Genomic DNA, 25,888 nt, shown 5'->3' with positions numbered 1-25,888 from the left:
AGTGTCCTGTGCCTTCTGGTAAGATGTTGCACCCTTGTTGGGAGCTGAAGGGTGAGGAGCCTTGTTTCCTGAACTACATCCGCTTAGAGTGGATTTCCTAGCTCAGCTGGGAGATGGGAATGGGAGGAAGGAGGTAGGACCTGCAACAAGGGCCACAATCTCTTGCTGATCATGTTTTAGTAGATTTTCTTGAGTAAGTGTTTCTTCATTTGCTGAATGCTTTTAGAAAATTTTCCAGAGACAGCAAATAGCTGTTTTACTGTTTTTCGTTTTTGTTTTTTTAAATAATTTTCACCATCTATACGTGTTTTACTGGGGAGTATGTCTGCAAGTTCCCCATGCTGCCATTCTTTAAGTGGAACCTTATTCCTTTCTTCTTTTCTCACTCATTCCAATTAAACTGCATGCTATCTTTTAAAGGTTGTCTTTGTTTATATCTTTGCAAGTCTTTGAAATGAACAGATTTTTCTTTTACACAGCATTCCATTTTGAGGCAGATTCCGGCAAATGTAAGACAGTTTATATACCTCCTGTGGATGTGATTTTCTTTCTAATCCAAGGTCCTTAGAATTACTTAAGATCTAGCTTTATTCATCTTTGCATTCCCAATCTGGGATGTTATTTCACGCATAGCAACTGCTATTTAAATACTGTATGGAATTTGATGCACAGATCCTATTTTCTCTACCTATATAATAGTTAAATATTTCTACTTTAAGAGAATATATTTAGGGTTTTAAGAATGTCTTCCTTAGGACAATCACCTATTTCTGGTTTGCTGAGGACTTTCTAAGTTTTAGTACCGAAAAACCTGAGGCCAAGAAAATTCTTCAGTCCCAGACAGTACTGGAACAATTAATCATCTAACTTCTAGTTAATTACAACATACAGTGTAGGTTATAATTTACTTCTGATTCAAACAGGAGTCCATCTCTGTACAATGACTCACTCTACACACAGATCATTTTTAATTGTAACTTTAAGTTTTTCTGGTAAGACTTAAAAATTCAAGATCTTACAAAATGTATGCATAAAATAATGTGTCTAGTTTTTTGTTTTATTTAGTTGGTTCAGTCTAATACTGACATAAAGTTTGAATTCCATAAATCAACCACTACTGGGATGCAATAAATTATAGCATGAAGAACACTGACTTTTCGAATAGACAGAACAAGGGTAATATACTAATTCCTTCACTTACCTTGAACAAACAGGTTTAAAATGTCCCCCTCTAATGCCTGTTCTCTTTTTCCCCTATAAAATTTGAAAAAAAACAAAACAAAAAAACAAAACAAAAAAAAACTCACATAATACTCACATAATCATAGTGAGTATTGTACTAAAAATAAAGTAAGACATATGTGCCTCAGCATGTGTGTATATATTCTTTCCTTCCTCTCTCTTTCCATATTATGATTATGTTGAATTACTTCCCAGATTAAAAATAACAAAATAAACAACAAAAAAAGTATGCTTAGCTCTAGGACCAAGATGTGACATTCATAGCCTTCAACTTTAAAATACCTTAGCTACAAACCTCTGAAGTAGAAATTATGAGCGTAAATAACCACACTCTATTTCACACAGTGATGCTTTCATTTGACTCTCTCTTCTGTGTGGCATCTAATTTTTACTTCTCTCATCTTGTGAGGGTTGGTATCTCCTTTTCTTTAGATGTTATTCTCCTCAAAAGCTTACTGCCTTCTTCCGGAGTACTACTAATGTGTGGGGGCCAAGTGACAGAGTATAATTTTGTTACTTTTCTATAAATGAGTTTTCAGAAATTCCTTTAAAAGCTTTCATTTTATTTTTAATTAAAATCATCATTTTTAATTTTCTTAATAATTTTCTCACAGTTAATGGAAAAGCTAACTTTGACCTTGTCCCAATTCTCAATCACATTTTGTAAAAAGTGCTTGATAATACACTTATTCTAAAATTATTATGTCTCAACTTTAAGCATTAAAGATGTAGGAGTAATGATTCAGGTCACAGTAGGAAATATTATTTTGTTCAGGTAGTAATAATAGTTCAAAAATCTCTTCACTTTTGTCTAGTCTTATTTGGAATTTTTTTTTTTTTTGTCTTGTGGCAGATAATAAAAGTAAATTTAGTTCAATTAAGTTTCACAAACATTTTATTGAGAACCTAAGCTTTATATAGCAACACTTAGATTGTAATTGCTTCATCAACAATCACAAATTTTTTTCTTAGGAATTCTAATGTTTCTCTCAAATGATGTTAAATAGTAGTTGCTAATTTCCTATTAGTTCCTTTTATGCTTTTTTCCCTAACCTTCCTCCTTATTTTTATTTTCCCCTTAGTAGTATTAAAAGTCATATCTTAGATAGTTTAGATAGCTTCTCATTTAATGAGAAACTAAACAACTTACAAAATTATAACAATATAATTAAGGCAAAACTCTGCTGTCTTCAATTTTGCATTTGGCAGAATGTAATATTAAAATAAATTAAAATAGATCTTTAAACAAAGGGAAATGCATCATAATCTACATATTATTAAAATTACGGTTGTTATATTTTTATTTCCTTCCAAGTTGCTTAAGCTTTCCTCATTTCTTTTAGTCATATTAAGATAGTCATACATGGTCTTCTGACTGTATATCCTTTTACGTATCTAGATGCCAACTTTTGTCTGCCCCAAAAGCTTTATATCTGGTTTATTCTTCAGAGACTTTGAAGCTGTTGGGTATAATGTAAGAGAGTCTGGCACCTTCTTGGAAATCTAAATATATTCTTATTGTATGATCCGGCAATTGCACTCCTTGGTATTGACACAAAGGAGTTGAAAATTTATGTCCACATGAAAACTTACACAGGGATGTTTGGATAGCTTTATTAGTAATTCACAAGACTTGAAAACAATCAAGATGTTCTTAGTAAGTGAGTGGATAAATAAACTGTGGTACATCCAGATGGAACATTTTTCAGCATTAAAAAGAAATGAGCTATCAAGCCATGAAAAGACATGGAGGAATGTTTACGTATATTACAAAAAGAAAGATGCCAGTATTGCATGATTCCAACTGTATGACATTCTGAGAAAATTAAACTATGGAGACAGTAAAAAGATCAATGGGATTGGCGTGGGGGAGGGATGAATAAGCAGAGTACAGAGAATTTTTAGGCACTGAAAATACTCTGTATGACGTTATAATGTTAGATATACATCATTATACATTCATTCAAACCCACAGAATGCACATCAAGAGTGAGTTTTAAGGTAAACTATGAACTTTGGGTATTATGATGTGTAAGTTCACCAGTTGCATTTAATGTACCACTCTGGTGGGGGATATTAATAATGGGGGAGGCTAGACATGGGTGAGGGCAGGTATATGAAAAATCTCTGTACTTGCTCTGAATTTTGCTTTGAACCTAAACTGCTCTAACAATAAAAAGTTTACAAGAAAATTTTAAAATAAAACATTTTATACCTCTTTCAAACTTCACAAACAAGTAAGAAATAAGTAAGAAAATAATGAGCAGTTTTTCAAATTTTTAATTTTGACCATTTAACTTAATTAATATTTAAGATAAATTATATATGTTGCTATAGGGAGTCACTTTATTAGCTGTACCACTCTTTCCTCTCACCTTGTAAGCATGTTTTGTAGTTGATGCATTTGAGAGGAGAGCTCTCAAATAGAAACCAGCTATTTGATAGTCTCTCAACCCATGATTAAAAAAAATCAGTTACAGAAAATTTTCAAAAAATGTGATGAACACACCAGATTTGAGCAATAAGTTAATTTTAAGTAGGGCACAGATAGACATTTATATTTTCACAACAAGTTGTTAATTACTTAAAATATTATACTCTATTATGGTAATTGATAATCATTTTCCATTTATTAATTAATTTTACTACTTGACTTTAAGTGGTAGGTATTGGTTGGAAATATTAAATAAAAAGAGATAACATGAAATATAAACTGTTTAATTGTATTAAATACTGTAACTTTTAATTTAGATATTGAAGTTTATATGCATTAAATATGCATTATATGCATCTTTAAAATTACATGCAGTAAGTTTAAAACTGAATTGTTCATTCTCTCATTTGATACACAAAATTAATTTGATTAAATTTTATTTTGAAATTCATTCATAGGATAACTAAGATTTTTACGTTTGTATCAAAAGTGGCACACATTGAGCAAAATCATCCATTAATAACTCTCTGTAACTCAAGTCACTCATACTGAAAATAAAAATTAATTTCCAATGTAACAGAATAGTCACATATTTAGAATTTTATTTCTAAACTTAAGAGACTGTTGTGAAACTCACCTCATTAGTGGTGGGAACACATATCCACTCTTAATCTGACACACTAGAAATCATTCCCATGAACTATATGTAGTAGGAGGGTCAACGGACACAGAATATTAGAGGTAGGAAATTAATGCATCTAAAGGGAAAGGCTAGCAGTATGTAAAAGAAATAACTAGAAATTAAGGTCTAGGCAGGAGGGACCAAACGCGGCATAACTAGATTCTTTACAAGTAACAAAAACTTTCTTCTAAACTATTTAAATCCTAGATTCTGGCTCTTTGCTGTTCTCAGTCATGGTAAAATAATAATATTAATAAATACAGTAATATGGAATAATATAGTCCTAAATTAATACCTTGCAAAATAATCCTGTGAAAAGACAGTTAAGCAAAATAAAGCAAAACAAACAGAACATACCTAAATATGTCAAGTAATTTTACATTTTGATGCTTACTTTTCACAACATATTTTTACTACTATTCTTAAGTGAGCAAACATGTTTTCAGACCAAGAAAAGATGATTCATATCCCTTGTTTCCTCAACTGACATGATTCAAGCTTATTGTTTACTCTAAGGCAACTTTCATGTTGATTCAAAAGCAGCTTTATCTTTAGACAGCTCCTCATGGGAATCCATTAGTGACTACAACTTTAGTGAGTTAGTACCCATTAGAAGAAAGACAGGGGATATTACTATATTTCACATAAAGTAACAGTTGTCAGACCCTAGCTCCTATGACATTTGACATTAAAGAAAAAAGAAAAAAGAAATCAGGCTTCTAGTTGGAGAATTTCTCTAAAATGTAGGTCTCTTTTATTCCTCCTACCAGTGTCCCGACTCTAACCATTTTGGTGTATTTGAAAGTTTGTAACATTCGCCTTCCCTTTATCAGGTGGTATTTTTAACTTATAGACCCATTAAAATCATATTTTATTAACTTATTGATCTCATTGTGCTTTTATCAGTCCCCCAAAATAGAATATATGGTAAATTTAAACAATTTAGCATGTTCTCTAAGATATCGTGTTCAACTATGTCCCCAAATTCTCCTCATTTATTGAACCGTAGAGTTTCAATCCATATTTATTTTTATTTCTTTCTTTACAACATTCAATATTTCTTCCATAACTGTTTTTATTCTTGTAAGTACCTGTAAATCTACTCACCAGGCACTTCTCATTTTCAAAATTATCAACAGCACACACAGGGTCTTCAGAAACAATATTGATAAATGATGACAGGTTAATATGTAACAACGACTAACATGGCAGATTCTCGAGACTACCCCTACAAACACTATTAATAAATATAGTTTTCTGGAGTTCAACTGGAAGTAAATCATGTTGTTAAATGGACATGTAGAACAGCCATTTAACTTCAATGAGTAAATTAGCCAGCATTTGGCCTGACACATAAGGTTGCCCGGTAATTGCTGTTTCTCTTCCTTTTCCCAAGACAAATGTGCTTCTTTAGAGTTCTCTCCTGATCACAGATATGTTTTATTCCGGCCACTTTAGAGGATGGATTCAGATGTATACAAAGAGCAGAGCTTGAGTGCTTGCGAGATATTTACTGAGATTTTCCTATATGTTATAAATGTGTAGTGTTGAAGCCACTGAATTGTTGATCTATTTTTATCATTAATTAGAGGTGTGACATTCAGAAAAATTCCCATGTTTCTCTCCCCTTCCCTCTCCTTCTCACTCTCTCTCTCACCCCCTCTTTCTACTCTCCATCCTCAGTACCTGTAGGCATGTGGCAGGGAATTTAAATGTACAGAAGTAAAGGTGAATGAGAACGAGTCTCAAAATATGTTGTAGGATTAATATATAAGTTAAGAAAAGGGAATCCCCATCATGTCACAAGTGGAATTTATAGCTTTGAGGGAGTGGGGAGAAAAACTGTTCTCTCACACTTTCTTACCCCAACGATTGCTTTGTCGACCCACTGCCCAGCAGCCTTATGTCACTGGGAGATCCTGGCAAAGTCTGGACTTCGAGAAATTCCATAATTCATCTTTTGCAAGGACTAACTCCAACTGTGCTTCCACCAGCAGACACAATTATCACAGTGAGAAAATGAACTACAAATTGCAAATGGTAAAACTTTTATTTTCAAGCACTAACTTTGGGGGAGAAGTAGAGATTTTAGAGTAACCAAAAATTTATTAAATGTCTATTATCTTCCAGCCACTGTAAAAGTATATTACTATAATTAATCATAAGAATCATCCTTTGAGGTTGTACTATTAAATCCCTTTTATAGATAAGAAATTGAGTTTGGTTAGCTTGAGTGACATATCCAACATCGCACCCTGCCACAGGAAATGATATCACATGATTTTGTTCAAATCCTAAGGCTTTTTCCATTAATACTTCTCATATGAAGCCATTACATTTTTAAGTAACATATTCAAAAACTAAATCATTCATGCCAGTTTGCACAGAGGTTCTGTTTGTTGTTAAATTTATTTTTCTGACACACATATAAAAAAAATATTCCTTTTTCTTACCTAACAGCACTACTGCCCACGTCGAGGTCTTGTGCAGTGACGGCGCCAATGATGGTCCCAACTGGAGTGTCTTCGTAAACCTCCATGGTGTATAGCGGCTTGCTGAAAACCGGCGGCTCATCCACATCCAGCACGCTGACCTTCACTGTGGCTGTGTCTTTGAAAGGGCCCACGGAGTGAAACCGGTGATCAAGGTGAAGATTGGAGGCTTCTACTTTAAAAGTATATGCTTTCTTTGTTTCAAAATCTAATGGCTGAAGTGAGGACAAATGAAAGGTGAGGTGGTATAGTCATAAAGGATGCGGCAAAGATGGTGAACATTGCTTCAGAACATTTGCAAGTGAATACAAATTGTATTGGTTTCAACATTTCATTTTCCTTTATACCTAATGGGTAAAGGAACGTTTTAAGAAAAGAATTACCCGCTTGTAGAAGCTTCTGGGCAACTGGTAAAGATAATCTGTCACATTCATTAAAATGACATATATGTACACATACATATTAGATAGGGCTTATTCATTTTATATGAGCAGCAAAAGAACAACTTTTTAGGCAAGCGGTTTTTGCTCTTATACAATTCTGACATCTAGTGGAATTTAATAGTAATTAAAACACAACAACTGAAATTGAGTACTTGAAGATACTCTTGAGATTCCAGCTGAAAATTTGGTATAACAAAATATGTTTTTTCTCATTTCAACAATAATATCATTTTCTATTAAACACTTAAACGCCTAGATATTTTCTCTAAAAATAAACTCTATCAGGATTTAAAAAATAAACAGTGGTCATTATGAAAAGAGTTTTGGTCTTTTGTTTTCTCAACATTGACTATAATTATTAGACACTAAGTGTAAAGCATCATCAGGATATTTTACCAATAATTAAAGCTTTGAACACATACGATTAAATTATAGAAACTGTGAAATATAATATTTGGAAGTCACTTGTTCATGGAGTACTGATTCTCTATTTCAACTTTACCACTGCTTAAATACACTTTTATTCTGAATATTCATTTTATGTTCTCAATAACTAAAAATATTACATTCTAGAAATATGATGTTGCTGTGGTGTTTTATATAAATGAAAACAGTAAGGTCAATGGTTCTGACTTCTAATCACCTATGAAAAATTAGGACCACATGAAATTAACATTTACATAGAGATTTTCTGGGACCTTTAAAACTTTGTTTTCTAAATTAATTCCCTCTAGTATGACTCCAACGACTTGCTAATTGCTGTGTCGACACATCCATTTTTTGCCTCAGTACACCTAGGGGAAATAAAGAAAGTAAATTTCTCTCTTTCAAGGACAAGATTGTTGTTTTATGTGTTTTCTCTGAGGATGCAAAAAAGGAAATTAAAAAAAAATACTGAAATTAAAAAAAAATTCTCAAAAACAATCACAGTTGCACAGAGTTTATTACAATAAACAATAACACCGCTTGGACTTGACATTAAGTCTTTCTCACAGTAATTTTCATTCAGAGAGATCTATATTTATTTTTCCTTTATTCTCTTTATTTTATCTAATTTGTTAAGGTTTTAATCATGTTTTAATCTGCTTCATACTCAATGCTTTCTTTTACTTTTCATATTTTTAGTTATCTCAAAGTGATATACATATAATATTTATTTTTCTTCCATTTCCATCTCCTTCTTGATAGAAATTTTGATTTGTCTTTAGACCAATAAAAGAACGGTATACATAATATGCCATGGTTGATATTATAGCTATTGGTTCTATGAATAGAAATATAATATCTTGGGGAAAAAAAAAAAAGAGATAATCCTATGATGCTTTTGTTTTGATTGGCCCAAAGTTTGACTACCACGTTTTGTTAATGGTATCAAACTCATGAAAAGACAACCAATTGCCAAAATAGAATAGCAAAACACTATTGAAGAGAAAAAACATGACACTGCTGCAAATACAACTGGAAATATTTAGCCTGGAATAAAGATCAAAACAAGATGGGATAGACATTTTCACATATTGAAAGGCCGTCATGTTAAATATGTTAGGTTTATCTATCTCTTCGTAAAGTTAACAATAATTTAAATTATTAAATGTAACTTTAGGTTAAAAAATAATAAATCTTTAACAAAGTAAATCTTTCCAAATTGAATTAATTAAAAATATATATACATTGATGGTGTATGTAGTGGTAAGGCTGGGATACATCCTGAGGGGAGAAAGATGCCATGACAAGTAAGGTTTGCTCTTTCTCTATTCAACAGACTTAGAGAACATTGAGAAACATGTCATCTTGTTCAATGAATGAGTTGTTTGAAGCAATACTACGTTCCCTATCATTTGAAGTGTTCAAGAGAAATCGGATGCCTTAAGAGATGTCTGAGAGAGATGGGTATATAAGATAGAGGGCTGCACTAGCTAATCTTGATTAAAAATATATAGAGAAAAATATATATATTTCTGTTTTATATTCTAGAAAGCTGAGGTTGACAGGGCTGGCATCATCCACTGATAGCCTCTGCCCAAGGCAGTCCCTTGCAGGATGGGAGAAGGAAGCAGGGCCAGGCAGGGGACCCAGCCTGTCTCCTCACTACCAAAGAATGGCCAGGGGCTCTGGGCTCTAAACGCTCTATGAATGGTAAACAAAATAAATTTTCTATCACAGTGACCCCTAACTTCTAGTGTAAGACAATTTTGACTTTACTACGTTAAGTCCTTTTGCGTAGAAAGCTAACTGAGCTGCCCTGGCACATACACATCCCCTCTTTTGGTCAGAATTATTTTTATCTTAGAATGTAGGAGTTAGTACCAATTGTTCCTCATTTCTCCTCTCTATTTTCTCCTAAACATTGAAATGCCTCTGATTATCTGTATGATTAGGCAAATGTATTCTAGAGAAGATCTCAATTTTATTTACCTATTTGATTAAAATTCCACAGCTATCTGATGGACTTGTGTCTCCATTTTAAAGTTAATTTCAAGCCCAGAAATATAGAGAGAATTCTGTAACCTTGTCTACATTCTTTAGACGATCAGGCATCATCTACGCCTTTTAAGAACTTCTGACTTATCACAGCAAGCAGACATTTGGTGGTCGGGGAAATATAGAGTGAGATAAAAGAACCTCTCTGTACATACAGGTTTTCTTGGTTTTCTTGCAACTGAAAACTGATATCCTGCAGTGATCAAAGAACTGGAGAAAATTGTAGGAGAAATGCCACAATATTATCCTCGATGGCCTTGCTTTTTCATGGCTCTAGCCTTTAAGCAATGCCACTTTATAAAACTCGATAGTTCAGAAAGAGCAAAGAAAATCAATACTGATCTCTTTTGAGTTGACTTTATTCAGCCTATTTGACTGACTGTCCCCCACTTTTCATGGAGGGAGGTTTGGGGTGGTATCAAGGAATGAAATTTATCTAACTTTACAATCAAAAGAAACTTTAACATTTAAAATAAATATAGAAAAAAAGGATTGGTTTTGTTAGAAAATTAATCATATTCTATGACAGAAACCTATGATTATAAAGGTGAGGTAATTTAGCTCTAGCACAATAAATAAAACCTTTGTGGCATTGCTTAGGATCCTATTGAATTTTATGAACCTTTTTAGAAAAGTAAGAAAATGATTGATTGAAGAGAATTTAGTTGAGTAACTCCTTGCTCCTAAGAGTATTTTAATAAAGGAAAGTTAATGAGAACAGAATTTTTAGAAACCAATTGACATTGTAGGAATTTCTACAGTAAGAAACCATAACTATGGAGAAATGAAATATGATATACTTCACTGTTCTTTGATGTATAAAGGGAGAAATTGGGCAAGATATTGCTTTTTTGCATCTCTGTTTTTAGTTAGCCACTTTCTCTACTCTTATTATGCTGAGGCGCAGGTCATGAAAAACTATATAAAACATTAAATGCCAAATGATTTTGTCATTTCAGAGAGAGATAAATAATGTTTGACACATGTAGAAAATGGTAAAACTGGAGCCACTTCAAAACGTTGGAGCTGCCATGCCATAGGAACCGTCTTACCTATCTTGCTCCTCAGACCTTTAGAATGTTAAAACTTGCAAAATGACCACCGGACTGGGCCTAAGGCAGGATCATATTCCAAACAACTGTTTACAAAGTTAACAGGAAAGCAGACATTATGACAATCAGATCAAAAATTAAAGATAGTCTTTAGAATTAGCATCACTATGTTAGCTTACCTACACCTGCAGACATTCCTTCCTTAGCTTGTTAACACTCATAGAAATTCCTTTTTTCTATTCGTATAATTATTCCCCTCTCTTTTACATACTCACACCTTGCCTTCACCTCCTAATTGGAACACGATTTGAGTTGTTGCCTAAATCAGTGCTTCTTGAATAGCTATTCTTTGGATCTCAACTAAATATCTGTTGCCTCACTTTGGTTGTTTATTTTTAGGTTAACGTATTAAATACAAGAGAATAACTCCTTGAGCTCTTCCGGGACTCATCATGCTTCTAGACAATGTTGAGTGGAAATGCATAGCTACAATTATATTTTGAGGAATTTGAAAAACAATTTCATAGACAGAATTCCAAGGTATCCCCAAGATTCCTGTCCCTAGTGACCTGTATTATTCCTTGCCCTTGAGTATGTGAGGGGCCGGTGAATTGAGGGAGATATTGCCCCCATGAATATGCTGTTTTATAGGAAAATAAATTATGCAAATATAATTAAGGTTCTTACTCTATGGTGAGTTAATTAAAGACTCGAGGGGTCTGATCTAATCATGTGAGTCTTTAACAGAAAGAGGCACTACAGATGGTGTCCTCCCTGCCTTGAGAAGTAAACCTGCAAGTATAGGACAAATTCAGGTACTAAGATAAAATGAAACAAAACAAAATAGAATTAGAAGAACTTTTTGGTGATATTTTTCCTAAAAATGAGAAAAGATTTCACCAACTATTACAAATATTTAAATAAAACATATGATTTATATGCACATAAATCATGGTTATCTAGGAATGCCAATTTTGTTTAGCTTCCCTGAATGACCATGCTCACATTTTACTTCTAACATATATGTTCTTCACAATAGTTGAAGGCATATGCTTTTCGAAAATATACTAAAATCTACTGCAAGCTGTGTGATTTTGAAAAAGTTAATTTTCTTCTCTGCGCTTTATATTTCCCATTTGTTTAATCAGTAGAACACTGTTTTCTAAGTACTTTACAAAACATGTTGAGTTTCCTAAAGCATGTGAAGACAAAGAAATAATGCATGGGAAACTAAAACAGTAAACCACTGTGAGATATTTGTTTTCTTAGCTAACAAAAATTCTAAACACCCCATATATTTCAAACATTTCCTTTATCCTGGCAACACAAATATAGATATGACAAAGTACAGCAAGAAGAAGCAGATGTGTTTAAAATACGAGCACCGTCAGTATCATAAGTGCTTTGACAGAAATGCTAGCATTTTTAAAATAAAGTAAGGCATGATCGACTTTGCCTGAGGGGCTCAAGAAAGTTTTTAGTGAGAGGCATGGGCGAGAGGCATGTTCAAGGACAGGAAAGAATTAATGAGATACTCTGGAGGGGCAGTGCCTTCTATCCAGAAGGAGGAATGGCACAGGATCTTTGCTAGAAATTGTGGTAAATTTGGTGTACTGTCAAAGTAGCAAGCGCATACGCGTGCATATGTGTATATGCATGTCTGAGTGTGTGTGTGTGTGTGCGTGCATGTGTGTCAGAGATGGTAATACAAAATATGCTGTTTTTCTTAATCTTACTAGTTATGGGAACCAGAGACGGATTTCAGCATGAGAGTAAAATGAACAGATTTAGGTTTCTACCATTCACTCTTGAGGAAAAGTCAGTTTGGATGGAGGTAAGGTGTAAAGCTCAGAGAACAGCCATCACAGTAGTGGAAGGGAGCAATGAGGAGGGCTGTAAATTAACCCATGAGAAAGATTAACCCTACTTCGGGAGAATCAGGGGCTGGGCTTCTCATTCTGTATGGCAAAAGGAGGTAAATAGCAATGAAAGCACGTAAGAAAAAGCCTGAATTTCTGGTTTAAGGGACTGGAGATGAGATGGGGCCTTAATCAAGGAAGGAGAAAATATGAGCAGGCCCACTTTTGTTGGGAGAAGGAAGGAATTTGGCTTTAGGCATTCCCAATTTGAAAAGACTATAAAAACACACAGAAATGTCTACAGAGCAACAAACAATCTGCCCTGGTTATGTCAATTTGGGGACTGATTTCTATTGATGAGACTATTTAAGAATGTTAGGCAGAAGTTTAAAAAATAGAAGACAAAGCTTTACAAACACAGGGTCATTATTTGCAGAAACAAATTAAAAACTACTTATTTTTTTAATTATGCATGTCAGACTGGCTAAAAAAGAGTATTTTAAATTTAATAAATTGAGGTGTATGATTGCCTATATATAAGAAGTTATTTCAATTTTTATTTTCATTTTTGTGAGTTATTCAAAAATTAACCACATGATGGTGCTACGCTACCAAATCATTTGAATTCACTCCCTTTCCGTTGTAAGACTATAAAAAGAAAATGAGTTTTAGTGACTTACAGGGAGGGCATCAGTAAAATATAAGTGTCCAAAGAGACCAGTTGAGAACTTAGCTTATTTGTTAAAGAGTCCTGGTGAAGAATAAAGTATTTTATCTCTTATGTTTTTTTAAGAAGAAAGAAAATAGTTCTGCTTTGGATTCAATGTGAACACTATTATGTTTATTTGAGATGAAATAATATTTCTGAGTAACATCAAAATAGTAAGAATTTTTTTAGTTCTCAAAAAATTACTTGTTTTAAAATAAATAGAAAATCACTTCAGCATTTTTTTTTAACAGCAAAAAGAAAAGGTTTATTAGAAGGGAAAGTACACTTCCAGACGTGGGAATGGGCCTGAGCAAGCGAAGAGTGGCTCAAAGGGCAGCATTCTTCATTTTAAACATGGTATCATTACTTATTAGTCCTCAATAGATTTTTTTTAAATAAAAATGGTACAGAACTGTTTGAAAAATTATGCAAAACATTAAATTGTTCTTTCGCATAATTTGAGTAATTTAATTGCCTAAATTTCTTAATCAGCAATAAGAAACCCAGAATACTTCTATAATTATTCATGTATTTCAGTCTTTGAACGTTTTTAATTCATGTAACTTTATATTTATGTTTATACTTAATTAATATATGTTTGTTCTCACTTATCCAGTAGGATGAAAAATACTGGCAAAAAATATAGTGCGCTTGGTTCTTAACTTAAGAATAAAATTGCTGAATATAAAGCACCTTGTACTCTCATTTTAAATGTAGCCATCTTATAAACTTTAAATCGGGTGAAATATTTTTAAAGTTTTTTCATCCTGATTCTGTATTTTTATTGTTGCAATGCTTAATAACATATAGGGTGCCTTTTATTTGTTTATATACTTTACTCAGTGCAATATGACATAAGTATAGAGTAAGAATATTTTTTAACCAGTCTTATGCTTTAGAGAGATTTATGAAATTTCATAATATTATTCTGAACTCAAAGTGACACAAGGAAATGACATTCTGTAGCAGTGCTCATAAACGTAATCCAAGATTGAAAAATAAAATTTTAAAAACTGCCTTTTTAAAATTCTTCTCAGTTTATATAAACCTGACCATCATTTTTATCCACTTAGACACTTCGTACACAGACACTTCGTAGAGCCTGCCTACATCAGCATTTCTCCACTGTGGTGTCAACACTCACCAACGGTTTATGAATTAGAGATTTATATTCTTATAAAAGTCATAAAAGAGGAAAGACCAAGCCTGGTAGGGTTAGAGTTTACTTCTAGATCTTATTTTATTATTATTATTATTATTTTTCTAAGTTTGTAAAAATAAAAAAAATTAAAAGTCAATTAAACTCTAGTAAGAACTTTTAATGATTCCATCAAACAAATAGGCCTAGTTGTTTCAACATAAAATATATATCTGTTGAATCGCAGAATAAAAATGCCTCTGGAAATGAATACTTCATAGTCATCTCATCTTTTTTTTTTTCATTTGACATCCTGTTAATGAAAGGAAAATTAAAATTGCTGTCATTTTCAAGTTTTAGTCTTTCTGTCTTTTAATTATTATTGGGTACTCAACTGTCTAAAAATTTATCTATGTACCTTTTTCAATTTGATGACTCCTTCTTGTGTATCCTCATCTGTGACGATGTCAAACAAATTTCCCCCATCGCCCGGAACAATATTATATTCAATTTCTGCATTTTGTCCAAAATCAGGATCCACAGCTCTTATTCTTCCAATAGCTGAGCCAATAGGAGAAGATTCAGGAACTTTCAGATGGAAGATGCCTGATGAGACATATACAATTTGTGTTGACAGAGGAGTTAGTAAAGTATATAGTAAGATTACCAGGCTGGAAAAATATCGTCTATAGAAAATAAATCAAATTTAAAACATAATTGTAAAAAATGCTGTCAAGAATTGTTGAGTAATCGATCCTTTTCTAGAATTTTAATTGGACATTATAAATAGTAGAGTGTGTCAAATTAAAATTACTGTGAGGAAATGTTTTATATGCAAACGGCATCAAAGTATACTAATATCAATGTGAAGGTGGGAATATCCATGAAATTAATTGATACTGATACAATAGAATGCAGGATATATAACATAGATGAAAAAGATAGATGATATATAGATGATAGATAGAGATAGATAGATAGATAGATAGATAGATAGATAGATAATAGAAGATAGATAACTATGTATAGAAAGTTAAGGTTATGTTTCCTAACATACATAAATATAAAACATATACATAATGTAAATATAAAACAGATGGACTGTTTACTCAATTAATATAAATCAAAAAACTGAAAATGAGCTGTAAAATGATTATATGTACAGATAACCAAAATTGTAATCCACGATGAATTTAAAATAGTATATTATAAACTAACATTCAATTTATAGTTAATGAATTTTGACTGATACCCTGCTAGGCACTGTTATGCACTTTTAAAATTAGGATCTAAGTTCTATCTCACATTTTTTTACCCTTAAAAAAAAAAGCATTTTTTGACCACCAGGTGGAGTACTGACAATACTATGAATTTGATGCTGAGTTAGAAAAAATAAGAAAAATCTCTATCAATATAAAATATGTCAGAATCATGAAAAAATATAATATCTCACCAAAAATAAAAATGTGTTCATTGTTTAAAAGAGCTTTCAAAATTTTGTAAGGTATAGTATGAAGAAAAAGGTACGGTATAGGCTGTTTTACTGACCGCGTTAAAGTAAATATTAATGGATTAAACAGCAGTCTGTTCAATCAAAATAAGGAAGAGACTGGAAGGATATAAAAACACAAAAACAAAACTAAATATAAAAACACAAAGTTTACATTTTGATATTGCCTTTTCAATTTAAGTGACTATTCATGGATTTTAGATTGCACTCCCATAGGTAAAGCAACCAAGGTAATTAATTTGTTTTGGATTTTTAGTTACATTCATAAAAACTGAAATAGGAAGGTCTTTAACTTGTTTTTTCAATAATGAAGTCTTTTTAACAAACTACATTACAACGTTAGTTATTCACTTCAAGAGTTATAAGAAAAAAAGAGGAATAATCAATCAACACATTATGGAGATTCTGTCAAACATATATTTATATATATATATATATATATATATATATATATATATATATATATATATTCCCCAATATTTTTAGAGACCTTAAAGGTCTTTCACAATCAGTTTCAATATTCACTAATTTCATTAGCCTGGTAGCATTTAAATTTTGTTATCCACTCCTCCCGTGGCCCTCTAAAAAAGATATTTACTGTTTTCCCTTATAACATTAAAATTAGCATTATTTATATCCAATGGACATTACCTCAATGAGACATGTAATATATTTAGTCTCAAGACACCTAAATATTTATCTAAAACTTGTTTGGTGCCATGTAAAAAATACAAAGTACATTTTACAGTGGTATAAAATAGTCATTTAATTAATTCATTTAATAGTTAATTAATACTATATACCTTCCTTCAGAGGGGGATATGAGGATTCTTTCTAAAAGGACATATTTAAGAAATAAACAAATAAACATATACAAAAAACTCCAACTGGCAATAATGAAGTGTTATATAGACATTATAAAATAATTTTGATTTAAGAAGTCATCTTAATCAATCGACCTAGTAATTCTCATAGAATGAGATTAGATTTCATTAGGTTTATTTCCTAAACACTTAACACAGTGGCTGTCATATGAAGATGTTCAATATTGAGGACATAAAGCAGGACCTGAACTTGAGACAACCAGAGCAAAGAAAAAGAATAGAATCATAGGTTACATTTTATACCCATCATTGGCATGAAGATAAAGAGAGACATTCAAGGAGCATTTGTCTGAGTTTATAGCCATGATTCCATAGGATAACCTGATATGACTTTTGCAATCAGCTTTCTGTAGAGCATAAGTGTTTTCCAATAGCCATATTAAACACCGATCCTGAAGCACTCCTAATATCTCTATTAGCAAATGTGAGGATGTATGCATTCCTGTTTAATGTGGCAAGAAAGTATGTGATACAGTTATTTAAAGTTGTACTAAACTTCTTGGGGATAAATTCCAAGGAAAAAGGACAAGGCATAGAATGTGAACTATTTTTCTTTTCCTTTTTTTATTCTTTTCTAAATGTCTATTAAATAGAAATAAGATTTATCAAGAATGCCTCCACATCCTTTGCCTCTTATTGTGTAATGGTTATAAAGAAAAAGAAGAAACCCAACAAAACGTTGACTCTGTGGTATAGTTGGTCGTGGTCCAATTTTATGTATCTTAATAAGTGCTACAGAAAGTCTTGAATTTTTCCTAATAAAATAGAGCAATGGAGGTCTATTGTAAATAATGTACTTTAAATCTTCCTCTAACAGGATATATAATTAGGAAGCTTATGATGAAAAAAAAAATCAAAGACAGATAGCAGGCAAAGTTTTGAGAGAAATAGGAAGCTATCAATTGTAGACGATTTCAGATTTCATACAGGGACAGTAGCGAGTGGAGGTGATGGAGGATGATTGGGTCGGGAGTGGGTGGCGGTATTGACTGAAATCTTTAAAAAATATGGGCATCTAACTTAAAAAGCTGGGCTATTTCTTCTTACTCTATCTGTTCAAAGGGAATAACTTCAAGTTACATATTAGGTTTATGACTTGGCTTTCTATTCGAACATTTAAAAACAAAAATAAAAGAATCAAAAAATCAAGGGAAATAATCTAATCTGGTGTCATCACTTAGGAATTGTGGTTACTGAAGGTGAAGAATTTAGCCAGAATTGAGATGATACAATGTCAGAAGAATTTTTAAAACTCTGAAAGGTAATCTGAAGGATATCAGATAATGTACACTATAGATGAGTCTTCCTTTTCAAGACAATATGCTGAGATATGAGCTTTATGCTTTATAAAAGGAAATTTTATGAGGTTAGTAATAATAAATGTGAAACAGCTATTCTTTATAGTGTCCTATCAATATAAGTTAAATAGCAGTTTTTTTAAAAAAAAATGCCCCCAAATTTTACAATGATCTAATGGCACTAGAAAACTTGTGATACATTGAAATAGTAGTATTGTCCAAAAAAGATTGACTCAATAGCATTTCACTAACATACCGAAATTAAGATATAATAGAAGTAAAACAGTGATTCACTACTTATATCTTTTCTGTGCATTGAGATTTTAGTGTACATAAAGCACAAATATAAAGCAATGAATTTTCTATTTTTTACATAGCAGAAATATATTTTAGTAAAGTGGAAGATACATTTGTTAAGACAAGAATTTCTCGATAAAATACTGTAGTTGGTAATAAAGTCTACAGAATATGGAACAAGTCAGAGAAACTATGCATTACTCATGTCAGATTGTTTAGGTTCTGTCGTTTTATTTCCAATGACTTGACATTTTATCATTTCTAGAAATTCAACAGCAGTAAAACTGGGGTCATTCAGATTAATTCAAAACTGAAGTAATCTTCAGTTCTGCCAGAGTTGGATCGCTTATGATGTACTATGTAATTACACTGCCATCATCTTCTAGGCATCCTTTTTGATGCATATGAAACATCTTAATGACATTACCTGTACAATACAGATTAAGAAATAAAACAGGTGGCAAGAAATTGTTCACAAAGTCAACAAAAATATATTCTTACAAATTCATCAAATATACATGCTGTACTTAACAAAAATAACCATGTTCCCATGGAAAAGAGAAAAGCATGTAGTGAACTGAGGTAGAATTACAGTGGCCAAGTTCTACAACTTCTTACAGGTTATGTTTGTTCTCTGCTAATTCCAAAGGTAAAAGTATCTGTTAGTCATAGTGTAAGTGGGCATCCTCTCAGTAACTATGTCGTTTAAAAAATTATACTGTGAATTATGACACGCTGTGTGTGTGTTTGTGTGTGTGTGTGTGTGTGTGTGCGCGTGCGCGCGAAGGGCATTTATTGTTACTCAAGGACAAAAGAAATACATTTCTCTTTTTTCTCTTTTGAGGAAATTCCCAAGTATTTCTAAACACACCAAGAGATATATTTACTTAATATAAATCACTATGCTATAATTTACTCAGAAGCAAAGATTATAGGACCTGCTAAAATACATTGAGCGAATGAATGAATTACGGTACTGTAAAAACATTCAGTGATAGATTAGCAGATAAAAAGGCTGGAATAATCCATTACATATTCTCTTTTGAAATATATTTTATTTTTTGCTTATGTAGTAATAGCTAAAGTTACTCAAAATCAAAATATAAAAATTCAATGTTCAACTGCACATAAAATTTGTCTGTAAGACATTAATTTGGAGGCGATTAATATTTAAAAATACAAGAGTACTAGAAATACTAGAAGGTTTAATAAAAAATTATTTCAAATATTTTAAGAACTTGAAAATATATATTCAAGACCACTTAGACAATTACTTTAAGTGCTACATTTACATTTAATCTTTATGCATCCTATCTCAAAACTCTTGATTCAGGGATTGAATCCAGACATTAAATGGTTCAAATAGTGATCTGCTGCGTTTGTATGTGGGTGTATGTGAGATTTACTATCTAATTTCATAGAAATAAAGTGTTACTTTACCAATAGTTTATTGTTTTAATGATTTAAGCAAATATAACAGCACTCAAAATGATTTCACCTATTCTAAAGAAAATAATAAGGAAACAAAAGCAAATAACATCTGTATGAGTAAAAGGAAAGTTTCTATAAACTGTGTACCTATTATAGCCTCTTATAAGCTCTGTGACCTTGGACAAATATTTAATCTTTCTTTTTCTAATCTTTAAAATTAGGATAGTAATAACAAATAAACATATTTATATTGTTAGTATTTTTATTATTATAACTAACTTGCTGATTCTTGAAAAGTCACAATAATGAATGAAGCTCATTAAGTAATATCTATTATTATTACTCATGTTTAATCCTATTTTGTAGATAACCGCTATATCTATAATATAATATTTTCCTATCATAGGAATGATAATAGTCAATAAGAAACTGCCTATACAGGTATGGAGATGAAAGAAAAGGAAGTGTTAAAAGAGTTCTTAAAAATCATTTTAATTTCAACTAAACTATTTTCTCATATTGGAAGATCGGAAGATTCAAGAGTAAAAGAAATATTTTGTTGGTTGAAGAACATTTTATGTCCTCTATTTCCATAAAAGCCTGAAGCTTTGTGTATTTTCAATAAGCTCAAGTTAAAGTAATAGAAAAATAGTTCATGAGGAAGAACTATCCTGATAACAAAGTTGAATTCCTGCTGGATTTTAGTCAAGCATACTAAACACACAGTGAATGGAATCTCTCAGCAATGACAGATAAATCTACTCCTGCTCATTTTTAGCATGAATCTAAGATGAGCAAATTTTTGGAAGTGTCAAGTATTTTCATCAAGAGTTTTACTGTATTAGCTAAATCACTTCACCTTTATAAAGGTTATAATTGTCCAGTCTAAATTTTAATTAACCACATACATGAATATGAATTGCCTTGCACACAATATTCAGCATATTAATGGACTAAGTTCTATAAATTCTATTTAATGATAGCAATATTTCTTTTTCTCAGAGCAATAAGAAATTAATTCTTTTTTTTTTTTAAGTTCTGAGAAGCCAAACACAACACAAAAATTTAGGACGAGATATTGAGCTGTCCTTTTTAAATTTCCTTTGGATAATAGATTGCTAAATCTTCCAACAACTCGGATTATTGATAATTGATTCAAATGCAATATTAGAAGCTTCCTTCATGGACTAATGAAGAAAAAACAAAGAAACAAACCAAAAAGTTGAGTTTGTCCTGACAGTATTTATAGTCTAGTAGGGAACTGTGATGTGATTTATAATAAGAAATACATATATTAGGTCCTCTTCAGTCTCATTTCTGGCACAAAGCTCTTGAAACCCTTGGAACTTCCTAAATGATAAGAGCTATAAAGGCTTCTTTTGTTATGTTAACAGGGTGACTTCCTGGTGTCTCACCTAAGGATGAGGTCTGGTTGCCAGGAGACCCAATCAAGTCATTTAAAGGAATAGGTTTGGAGAGCTGAGGGTTGGTGAGTACTCGAAGGTGCTGGGAGGATGGTGAACCTGGAGAGGGTGTGGGCGTGGAAACTCTGCGCCTTTCCTCATACCTTGCCCTGTGCATCTCTTCCATTTGGCTGTTCCCATGTTATATCCTTTTATTATAAACTAATGATCTAGTGAGTAAAATATTTCTCTGAGTTCTATGAGCCTCCGTAGCAACTTAATGGAACCAAAGGAGGGAGTTGTGGCAACCTCTGATTTATAGCTAGCAGATGAGAAGCACAGATATCCTGAGCTTGGGACTGGCCTGTGAAGGAAGTGAGGGGAAACATGTGGAACCAGATGCTATCTAGGGGCAGATAGTGTCATAACTGAGTTGAATTTTAGAACACCTAGCTGGTGTTTCAAGAATTGCTTGGCTGTGTGGGGAACCCTCCTCCCTTCTGTTGGAATCGGGTCCAGGAACACAAATTTGGGAGGTATTCATTAATTATACAATCACACAAAGTAAAATTGCAGTCACGTCAGTGCTCTAAAGGAAAGTCACACAATTCTCTTCACTTTTTACAACATTTAAGCTGAGAATCTTGAGCTGAGTCAACTAGGTGATGTTGGGACGGAAGCAGTCAATGAGATCATAATCTCCTGCTTTCCCATTTTGTTCTTTCAATTATTCCTACTACAACCTATCAACTTTAATATCAGATATTGATGTAATATAAAATATATTTACATATGAAGTAAATATCAATCTTATCAAATTTAACATACTTTAATATTCATTAATGCCAGTATCTCTCTACATCCAGAAATCATTTTCCTCTCTTTCCTTATCCAACTGAAACACAAGGTTTATCATTTCAATTTCTTATTAACCTCTGGCTTTGTATAGCTTGCTCATGCACTTCTGTTTCTGCAATCTGACAAAACAGAGCCTTCGATGATGAAAATTATCATCCTTCTCAAGAAAGAGGTGTGGTTGACTAAGGAAAACAAAAATGAGGTGTAGTAGCTAGATATCATTAAACATTTTGCTCACTAATCTCAAATGCACCTGAAAGACTGGATGCAAAACATACAAACTCACAAAGATAACGTATTACCATTCTCCATGACTTCTCTTTTAAACTGACTTACTCTCCACAAACTTCTGCTTCACTATATTTACTACTTCTCAGCTAGAGACTTTGTCTCATATTTCACAGGAAAAATAAAATCATATCTCATAGGAGATAACTCAGCTTCCTTAATCTTCAAACAATCTCATATCAGTGTTACTTTCAGTTTGAAAAAGTACAACATGCATAATGTAATAAAAGTATTTTTTTTCTTTGTCTCCTACTGTCAGGTTTGAGGTTTTCATTGTATCTTTGTTCATTTTTCTTCCTGGATTTTCTTATATCTAGAATTTAAAGAAAGTTATGTCTTCTTTAATTTGATTAATTTCATCCAGTCCTCTGACCTCATTTATCACTTCTATGTTTATGTCTCTCAGAAACTTTTCTTTGTCTCTGACTTCTCCTTGAGGATCTCTGTGTTTTCAATCATTTACTGCTTGTCTCCACTCAAATTTCAGCATATCAGCGGAGAAACTACCTTCCTTCTTAAATCATTTTTTCACATGCTCTTTACCTTACATATATCTGAATTGAATAGATCACAAAGTTTTTTCTATTATGCTACTGAAACAATGCTCACATCTGTCTCTGCTTATCTATTTCAAACAATTGCCCTAGGTTTGTGCCACATCTACTCCCTACTTCAGTCTTTATCAACTTATCAAAGATATTTTTCTAACATCTTACTGTATAATATTACCTTTCTACTAAAAAGACATGAAGATACATAAATATATTTTATATTTCAGGATTGTGGCAGTCTATAACCAACATCCTCCTTTTTTCATTGAGTTAAATTCTCATTTACATTTCTGTTCTTCATAAAAATTTTCTTAATTATTCCAGTTAGATCTAATTATCATATCTTCTTTCTGACAGTGAATATTCTGATCATATTTCTATTTTGGAATTTTATTGTGGTTGTAATATATTTATAATCATATATTTGTCTTATAAAGTGCACTATTGGCTGAGAATGGTAAAGATATATTATTCAATTTATACCTCTTAAAAAGCAAGAACAAGTGTCAATAAATATATATACATATATTTAATTATATAAAATTTCAGGAATTTTAAGTGATAATATGATTTTCATGTATTGCAAAGATAATAAAATAAACAAGCTTTTTAAGAAAGTAGGGAAATGAAATTAAAGATTAGAGCATATATTTTCACTCTGGGTAAAATTGCTTAAAAATAGTGTTATTATTATAATATACATACATCATAAATTCCTTTAATGTAAAATCGTTGAAGATAGAGCCATTAGATATCAATCTAAATAAGCTGGGAATCACTTAAGGCTAACCTACAGTCTTCCTAATATATACTTTGATAGAATAAGACCGAAACTTCACATGAGAAAAGATTTCTTTTTTACTTCAATGGTAATAATTTGGTGAGTATCAAGCAAGTAGAAACTTCATAGATTAATCTTGCAACTGTGTTTTATTCAGGCTAAAGTAAAATAAAATAAACATTCCTATAGCTAGAACAGTTGATATAAACATGTTGGTACAAATTTGGTTAAAATAGACTACTTTAAACCATTGTTTTATTTATGAGTAGGAAATTCTTTTAGAACAAATATTAATATCCTAATTTCTACATTTGAACTCATTTATCATACATACAGTTATCTTAGTTTCTTATTGTAGTAAAAAGAAAGAAAAAAGAAAGAAGCTCTTCCTTACATTTTATATAAATTATCTCTTTTCATTCAAAATTGTGCATACAGTGCTTTATTTCACTTAAGTTGTTTTTATAGTCATTATAAAATTATTATACAGAAGAAGGAGACCAAGTGAGAAAAGTATATTTTCCTTCATGTGAATTAACCATATCACTTAATTGATTTGATCTCATAATGCATAATTTAGATTAGCTTGTTAGATGGTTTTGTCATTTAAAATTCAAGTAATCAAAACCATCAGTATTTTTCTGTAGCTTATTTTAACAGATGGGGACTCTTTATAGATATCCTTGATTACAGTAAATGGCAGCTTTATAACTATATGGAGAAGATTTTGCAAAGAAAATATTTTGCCTTTATATGACTTCAGGGAGAGCTACGTTAACATGCCAGGCATTATTTATATGTATAAAACAATATTACTACCTTTTTTTGTAGACAGTTTTCTCAGTTAAGTGTAGGATCTTTCAGGCCAAATACGGGCTTTAAAAGCAAATGGCCTTTCAAGAAGAAGAGTGATAAAAAGTTAGAGTTCTGAGGTCTCCGTGCAAGAAGAGTAAGCCTTGGTTCTCTCACTTAGTTGCTGCGTGAACTTGGACAAGCATATGGAACTTTCTTAATAATGTAGCATTCCACTTAATTTCTAAAATTGAAGAAATATTATACAGTCATTATGAGAGTTAAATGGGAATATATATGCAAATCACTTTGCATAGTGTATGACACACAGTAATTTATTAGTCAATATTATTGACTAATCATATCAGATTTTTAGGAAGTTATGATATCTCAGGAACCATTTATTTTGCACCAATAAAACAGTAAACTATAGCTGCATGATGCAAATTCACAAGATATTTATTTTTTCCATCTCTAACAGATTTATAGAAAAAATGAATGTAAATAAGTGCTTAACAATGTCACATATGTATGTGTACACATGCAAAGCCAAAAAATATATGATTAGTAAATTTTAAGAAATTATCTTGTGCATTTAGGCAATGAAAATTATAACTCATAAAGCATCTGAAATTTTTTTTCTTCAGTGTAATTGCTTAACAGGCATGAACAAATATAGTTAGTTGTGGAGAATTCTCTTCAAGTTATTTATATATGGAATATTTGTTATCTTGACTTTTACATTTAAAAGGCTATTATTTCAGTTTGTAATTTTATGTCCTATGTGCAGTTTAATTGCTCCCCATGAGAAATACTCCTGCAAAAGAGCATTGGCTTCTAAAGAGATGGCTTTTCTGTTTATAAATGGATTCTGTCTTTTCCTCTGAAGGATGTAATTCAAAATGACAGCACAGTAAAAAGGGCTTGACACAAAGGCATGTAACATTTCAAGGGAATTAATTTTTTATTCATGCAAAATGTGAAAGCCCCTTTTTTTCTCATGATTCAAAAATATCTCTCACCAATTATAGTTCAGACTATAGTTCAAATATGCATGTATCACAAGCAAAAAATAATTGATCACAGTGATCTACTAGGTATATTTCTTCTGCCCTCTCATTTCTTTGTTTATGGTGGCATTCAGCATATGTCATGCGTCTCTTTTGTGGATGGGTTCTGAAAGCATGGTTTTAGAGTGCTAGGTAAAAGAAAAGAATAACTTTTGATTTTCCTATTATGTCTAACTAGAAAGAATTTGAACTT

At 31.8% G+C, this 25,888-nt stretch overlaps 1 protein-coding gene across 1 annotated transcript in view; it reads right to left on the bottom strand.

Moving 5' to 3' along the window:
- The window catches only part of CDH12 (cadherin 12), an 843,825-nt gene that overhangs the window by 29,461 nt on the left and 788,476 nt on the right, over positions 1–25,888 (bottom strand). Inside the window, exons 8-9 of the mRNA XM_039842741.1 lie at positions 14,951–15,138; positions 6,812–7,065 (exon numbers count right to left, since the gene is read on the bottom strand). Of these exons, the coding sequence (XP_039698675.1) occupies positions 6,812–7,065; positions 14,951–15,138 (442 nt within the window). The remainder of the gene's footprint in view (positions 1–6,811; positions 7,066–14,950; positions 15,139–25,888) is intronic.

The sequence above is a fragment of the Pteropus medius genome, unplaced genomic scaffold (genome assembly GCF_902729225.1).
Source record: "Pteropus medius unplaced genomic scaffold, Ma_sr-lr_union100, whole genome shotgun sequence".
Taxonomy (NCBI): domain Eukaryota; kingdom Metazoa; phylum Chordata; class Mammalia; order Chiroptera; family Pteropodidae; genus Pteropus; species Pteropus medius.
The sequence above is the reverse complement of the archived record's forward strand: the minus strand, read 5'-3'. Positions and strand labels throughout refer to the sequence as shown.